This window comes from Dendroctonus ponderosae, unplaced genomic scaffold (assembly GCF_020466585.1).
Source record: "Dendroctonus ponderosae isolate FM_Combo_2020 unplaced genomic scaffold, Dpon_F_20191213v2 Dpon_F_20191213_1, whole genome shotgun sequence".
NCBI lineage: Eukaryota > Metazoa > Arthropoda > Insecta > Coleoptera > Curculionidae > Dendroctonus > Dendroctonus ponderosae.
In genome coordinates, this window is record NW_026017110.1 from 12,003,545 (window position 1) to 12,011,357 (window position 7,813).

The 7,813-nt window shown below is 33.0% G+C and overlaps 2 protein-coding genes across 3 annotated transcripts in view; one reads left to right on the forward strand and one right to left on the reverse strand.

Annotated features, from left to right (window-relative positions):
* LOC109533684 (phosphoglycolate phosphatase 2) overlaps positions 1 to 1,658 on the forward strand; it is a 9,536-nt gene extending 7,878 nt beyond the window's left edge. Inside the window, exons 4-6 of one of the 2 annotated variants that reach the window (XM_048661448.1) lie at positions 672 to 894; positions 978 to 1,115; positions 1,415 to 1,503. In XM_048661448.1, the coding sequence (XP_048517405.1) occupies positions 672 to 894; positions 978 to 1,115; positions 1,415 to 1,419 (366 nt within the window). In that variant the 3' untranslated portion in view covers positions 1,420 to 1,503. Of the gene's footprint in view, positions 1 to 671; positions 895 to 977; positions 1,123 to 1,414 lie in introns of both variants that reach the window. The other variant, XM_048661447.1, reaches the window with a different exon arrangement.
* Positions 1 to 7,813, reverse strand: part of LOC109533679 — a gene marked incomplete at its 3' end in the record, with an annotated part of 304,359 nt that overhangs the window by 78,998 nt on the left and 217,548 nt on the right.

Consider the following 7,813-nt stretch of genomic DNA (forward strand, 5'->3'; position numbering starts at 1 on the left):
TCCATTTTCCTACTGTTGTCTTCCATTTTCCTACTGTTGTCTTCCATTTTGTCGCTCATCTGCATGAGCAATGCAATCAAACTGGGGTTCTCCATTGCAGGGTCTTCCTTCTTTGATTTACTTCTTGTTTCCATCAAAATTCAACTTGGGTTCTGGTAAATCCCACTTCTGACACCAAATGTACCGTGGATGGCCGAGTATCTAACTCTTTCTTCAGCTTCCAACTTTTATTCACTCGGTACAACTTTAACTACGGAACAGGAACAAACTAACTTCAAAATTACCGTCAACTTCACAAACAATAACAATAACAGGCGGAGAACTCGCTCTTCCGACTCCCGGAGTTTAACCTTTTCTGCACTCGGACGCTGCTGTCATTTCACTCCCTCTGTCTGGTTCTCGTCGTCGCTTATATAGTTTCCTCCAGGTAACCCAGAAGGTTCTCGAAATCTCCAGTCCAGGTGAGAAATTTCCCGCTTGTCAGTGTCATATTTGACAGTAAATGGGGCCCAAATGGGGCTCCCATTTATTGAAATGAAATACCACGAATTTCGATCCCCCATTCCAAACGTAAGTACCCCAGGCCATTTCCGTTACAATATTAAGGGTGGGAAGTTTTCAAATTAACACCCGGTACGTCCAAACATGTATTTATTTTTCGTATTTTCCAGAGTGGCGATTTGAAAGAAAATATGGAATTTTTGAGAGATACGTGCTTAGAATTTCTGGAAAAGTCGAAAAGTGTGGGAGCCGTAGTTATGGATCTCGATGTAAACTTTCGATTAATACAAGCTGAGGCAGCGATTTTATTACTGACTCGGAATCCCACAATGCCGTTCTTGGTTGCGGCTACTGACGAAAGTGGGCCACTAACAAAAGATATAGAATTTATTGGTAACCAGCTTAATATTAAATTACTAATTAACTAGTGTAGTTTGCTCAATGGTTTTGATTAATAACAACATCGATATTTGCAGGGAATAAGTTTTATGTGAACGCTATAGAAATGATAACCAAAAGGGACTGCACGATTTTGGCAAAACCGAGCATCGAACTCAAGCATTATTTGCAGAAACGATTTGAAATCTCTAATCCGCAAAGAGTGCTGTTCATAGGTGATTCGTGAGTATAAAATAAATTAGAAAACTGAAAAGTAGTTCATCTTTAAGTAAACACTTACGTTCAAATTGTGTACAACCGGCGACTTCTCTGGTATTTAACAATATACATAAAACGTAAAACACTCTATCCTCTATGCATAAAGGTAAAAAACTCTATTTAAAACCTATTTGACAATCGAAAGAATTGATGCAAAAAGCGCAGATCCTTCGCCCCAGCAAATCTCTGTTCCCAAGTTAAATTATAATTGCGCAGAACGCAAACGTGTTATTAACACGGTGGTTTACATTTACAGGTTGACATCAGATATAACTTTTGCAAATAGAGCTGGATTTCAAAGTTTACTGGTTTTGAGCGGCCAGACTAAGCTAGATGATCTAGTTAACTGGAAACACGTTGATGAGAATAGACCCGACTACTACATTGAGAGCTTAGATTGTTTTAGCAAGCTGTTGACATCATTAAATATAATTTAGGACCATACGATCCATGGTCTTTATTATAGAAATCATGAGAAATGAATCTTTTTTTTCAGCAAATCCCTTTGTTTTAATTTAACATAACAATTGCAAAGTGGAAAAATATAATTTATACAGGGTGCTTAAAAATTGTCCTTATTACATTTAAGGGATAATGGGAGCTCACAATATTTTTTTTTGAAAACTTCTTGAAGATATTAAAAGTTCTGAAAAGATCTGAACATTCGAAAAGAAAAAGTACGATCTATGCTTCAATTTACGAAAATTTTTGATAATGAGGAAGTTCTCTGCCACAATTTTTTGACAAAAAGTCAGAGCGGTAATGATGTTTTTGTCATTCTCAGGTAGTTATAGGTGCATAGCTTTTGCCAAAAATAACAGCTAGAGGTACATAACTTCTTTCACAAAATGTTCACTAATATCGAATATGCGTCTGCAATTAGTTATGGGAGAATGCAACAGTAACATAGCAGAAGCTATAAGAACAAGCGAACAATGGGTTAGGGACACGGGAAAATTGGCTCTAGAAGGATAGTGGACGACGGATTACAGACACAGAGGAACAGGTCTTATCAGAGAAATGCAGAAGAACTGACACTTTCCCATGCATTAAATAAATAAGGAGGAAGGGCTACAATCCTATCACGCAAGTAAGGAACACACAGGACAAACACTAGGACACATCAAATCATGGTTTAATAAACACCGGTAGAAAGTGAGCAGCAATTAATTCACCGAATACGAGAAGTATGCATTAACTTGTTTGGAAGTATATTTTTATTTGTATACACTTCTTCTTCTTAGTTCTTCTTCTCTCTTTGTATACACATCAATTCTAAATGATGAGGACAATAAAAAACAATTTCTCGTTGACAATAGTGACATTTCGAAAAAGTACGTTCCCACATTCTATGAATCATGTTGAATTTACCGTTTCTCCTTGTCTATTTTATTGTTACTCGCAATTTCTCTATGGTTACCGAATTTTTTAATAATTACGAAGCAACAGGTATTTACGTAATGCTAATTAGGCAGATAATTTTGAAAAACATTGCTGCTTTCCTTCTGATACAATTTCTGGCAAATAGCTTAGTCTTTAATGGCAAAAAAAAATTTTCAACCTTTTTTTCTGTACTTCTAAATTAAATTACGCCAACCGCAATACACAGAAAAAACCTTTCTAAAGGAAATACTAATTTCGATATTAATAAACGCGTTTTGAAAAAATTGATTTATAATTATTTCAGCCACATATCAATTTTTTTCGAAATTATAACAATAATGAAATTCATAAGTCAACAACGATAGAGAAGGTTTAATTATTACTATTTATGGAAAAGCGAACTTGAATGATGAATGAATTCAGACATTTGAAATGCCAATTATTGTTGATGTATATACATATTAGTAAATTAGCTATTTTGCATGTACGGAAGGAATTTTACACGTAGTAAAGTTATAGTGTAATTTTATCTGGCCATTGTGCGGAAAGTTAAGAATAATTTATGTCATTTATTAATGCAATTTTAATTTAACACTATAATTTATCATTAATGAATTCGAGCAATAAAGTAAATGCTATTGCCCATATTGCTACACGGCTAATAGAAAGAGTATTATTATTTGATTTAAAATATGTTAGTCCTACTATGTGCTTGAAATGCTGTTCGGATGAATGAGTTAGTTACAGAACTGTTTTTGAATCATGACATTAATGCTAAACACAGAATAATCCAATTTTTATCCCAATAAGTTACATTCCTACAAATGAATAAAGATAATAAGGCGGAATAATCAAAATTCGAAAAATCGTGTACGATTGCGGCCAAACTTTGTTTTGCACTACAGAAACTGATTTGACAAAGTCCGTCAGATGTAAAACATATATACAAGTGTCCCCTTCCCTTAAACAAAAAAATAATTTACCAGAACGTTACAGACTAGAACTAATAAAATAGGACTTTCATAAAAACAATGAAAAAAATTACTGAATGTATTATGCTTGAAACTTAGTCGAACGCCAAAAAGAATATCGACAAATGTAACATGTTTAGAAATATTATCCACCAAATAAAAATGATTAAATTATAAATAATACTTGAAACTAATCTTGGTTGCTCAGCAAATTTACTTAAGATAAACTTTCAAAATTTCTCTGAAAGCATGTGGTTGCAGTAAACTGTAGTACCTGATTATAATTTGAATGTAGGCCCTACAGCTGCAATGTCTCCATGTGTTATGCACCTGTTTTATATAATCCTCACCAGTTTAACATAATACTTCAAACTGATATAACAAACAACTGGAGCCCTAACACATTCCATATAAAAATTGTTATTAAATAAAATCCCAAGTACAACAATATGTCGAGCGTGGCGTAAAAACCATAATATGGCACTTTCATAATCTTTATTATTATAAGGTCATAACCCGCTCATAAATATTTGGCAAAATGGCGCTATATCCAATCCAGGCAAAACATAATTTTAATGGGTTTGTATCCATTAAAATGGAAAATATATCGAGGGGACATAAATAACGCCATGATGGCTTTTCTAGAGTTACGGGCAGCCTAATAAAACGTTAATACCGGATATAATAGGTAACTTAACGTTGGTAATTAAATATTGGGCTAAATGTATCGATTGTTTTTCGGAAAATGAAGCCAATAGATTGATTTTTCATTATTTAACAGACAACAGAATTATTTTCAGATAATTTTATCTGCAAAGCAATAGTGATGAGCGAGACTGAGACCAAAACTGCTTTTGGTTTGCAACACCAAAACCAAGACTGGCATGCAAGACCAATATTTTTGCAATAGTCTTGCCAGCGTCTCGCAAGATCATTGCGGTTTGTATTAAAATTAGGATTTGAAGATGGATTACCACGGCAGAAAACGATAAAACAAAACAAAATGTGGCCAATACGGTAATAAAGTTAGCTAGTCGTCTATATTGCCTAGATAAAACTCTGAAACGCTTCTAATTATATAGATTCTCTAAATAAGAGTGCAATCCAGTTTTTTTTTTATTTCAGCAAGCGACACTAGTAGAACTAACGAAACTTGATGAATATGAAAGCCACTAATTTTATTTGAAACTTTTGCTAAAGTGTGCTATTTGAAGCACTTCCGATCAACTTGTTCCATTGTTAGTATTAACTAAATTACACACCAAATGTTCCAGCAGTTAGAATTTACATTCTAATAATGTGAAAAGATGAGTCGATATAAACGAAAAGTATGAAAAGTTTCCGAAAAGATTTAAATGAAGGTAACGAAAACAACGAACTCACATGCGACAACAGTAAATGTGCTACGTATCATTAGAAGTAATATTTTGCAAAGATTAACAAAGTTGGACGTCAAAGAAAATAATAATGAGACATTCATCAATGGAAATCCGGTTGAGGTTCCAAAACCAGTTTTGATAGAAAATAAGCAATAGATAATTATAACTATTTAACTAAATTCAAGACAACACAATTTGCGATTGATGTCGCGAACCTTTGAAACTTTAAAAGAATACAGATTTCGAAAATAGGCCCTCAGGAAACAATTTTATCCTAATTACTGGTCATTCCTAAAGTGAATTATAAGAACAGTATCAGTCGTAAATGCAATGAAAAAATGGCTAGCAAATTTTATAATTGTTTTCAGTACTGACAAAATATCGGGAATTTGCGTTTTAAACGTACTTAAAAATGTGCCTAATGTGCATATTGCCATGTAAAAGTGAAAGAAGTTAAAGAAAATTGACATATACAAATGTTTTAAAATATGTAGGTAAAGTCATCCTATCCCCGAGTAGCTGTTTATATGATTCAAGAACTGGTTTTATTTAAAAGATCCTCACAAATTATCAGACTCAAATAAGCCTTTACAACAAGCAAGTTCTTGTTTATCGAGAAGTCGTGTACAAAATCTAAAAATTACACTAATTATAAGACATCGCATAAGAGCTTTAAGCAAACTGCAGACTTTAACCCTTAACGGAGATTTACTTCTATTAAAATCTGCATATTATGTTCGTTCGATACATAAGTATAATTGTAATTGATATTTAATTTTTTTTTATTTTTGCTGTGTCGGTGCTAAAATTTAAGTCAAACGAAATTACTATCACAAACATTTACAGAGGAAGACACTAGCATTGTTAGGCGTTATTTTAACAATAACAATACTATCGGTATAAAACTTTAATTCCACACCTTCATTTTGATTTTGTAAAATATTAATTGTTTATAAGTTTGTAGTCGCCCGGCTGGCAGCTGGATCATTTCAACTTTAATTTACTTAACCAGAGTTGAAGCCATATTCCATCTTTATTATCCGCAGCTCCATTGTTATTCATATGAAAGATTGAAAATCCCCGTGTAAATAGCACGTCCACAAATAACGCGCACCCAAAACTCACATTAGTGAAGACTAAATTCCCCGGCTAATAATATATTCCGACGAACATTAATTTAATATGCAGAAGTTTCCCAAGCCAGCTTTGTTCGCATCTAGCTAGGATTTCGAGCGAGCTTGAAGTTACAAACAAAAACTTCTGTACAGGGTGTTTTAACTGATTCAAATTCGAAACCGATCATTTAACTTTCGATACTGCAGAACATATATTTTCGGTAAAATAATGACAATGTTCCAAAATGTGTGTTTACATTTTTAGCTAGAGGAAAACGCTGGTTTAAAGAGATCGTCTTAAATAAGTAAGACTTGATTTATAACTATGCAATGTACCCCGAAATGACACCAACTTATCACCATCAGATTCACTGTGCAATATTAATAATAAGACTAATCTGATTAGTGAACTGCTTCAGCTTAGCGAACCACCATCAAACAATCTGAATTTTTACGAAAATCAAAATTGATTAAATTGTATCGTACTGAAAACCATTCGATCATATCCTTTCATTCAGAGATGATAGAAAAGAACAGTTTTCATGAACTTTGTTCCTTGCAAAAATAATTTACACAAAAAATATTAATTTGCTAGAGCAACGTTAGAACGTCGAGGTGAATTGCTAAGGTGAATTAAACTTTCGTGTAATTATGTAAAACTCCGAGATGTGTTTTAGATGGAAAATTGTAGCTTTTTCCGGTATATTTTCTTGATGACAATAATTTGAATAATATCCGGAATAATTTAATGAACACTATATCCTGAAACATCTCTTTTTCTAATTAATCGGGCTGCACTGTTGCCTAATTTATTATAAATTGCAAATTTGTTTTCGCATTGTTGTTCAATTAGTTATTGATTTTTTAATTTTCAAATTATAACTGTAACTTGAATCTTTGGTTTTTAAATTATGAGCAAGTGGTCCTGTTTGTGGAGCAGGAAATAACTTCGGTTGTCAATTTGAACTAGAAAAAAAATTACAGCGATAGGACATTTATGTATCCATTTTTGCTGGCTTTGCTGCAAATCCAAATTCGTTAGCTTTTGTGTTTATTAATAGCTTATTAACATCGTTAGTTCTTCTGGAATGTGCTCACATGAATGCAGTTGCAAGTAAGGTGCTGGTGGTAAAGAACGTTTCCGAAAAAAGTATTTCTATTTTTCAGTATGCTTTAGACTGGTATGACCTACTTTTCCCAAACCTAAACATTTTATCAAAATTCGCTTTCCACCAACTAAATATATTATTCAGAAAAAAGGTACGTTAAAAATGTTAAGGTAAAAAGGGAACAAATACTATAAAATTATTATTTGCTAATAAAATCTACTAATATTTTTGCTAACGTTTGGTCTTCCGGACCATCAGATGCATGTCCTAAATTTTAGTTCCAAAGAGCTTTGTTCAGAATTTACATTTACTTGAATAAAAACTGAATATTTAGCAACATTTGAAGTATTTTGCCAATCGGCAGTATTTGAAGTGTTGTTAAGAAATAGGTCTAAAAACATAAAACGCACATATTCAGTGTTCAGAAGATAGACCAATTTAACCTAAATGTCTTAGTCACACAAGGTATATTTTGGACTTTTGAATTTTCCTTTTTAAAAAACTTTATTTTCACAAATGCAATACTTCCTTTAGCTCTGACTTCTCTGACTACCATAATTATGCGTTTAGCAAGTATATATAAGTTACAGAATGCAAGTTAGATTAAATTATGATAGTCCGGGCAGTTTAGAGGTTTAAGCGTCACATAACTCCTCCCCTCGAAGATTCAACTTCATGGTTGCTTCAGTTTAAGGATG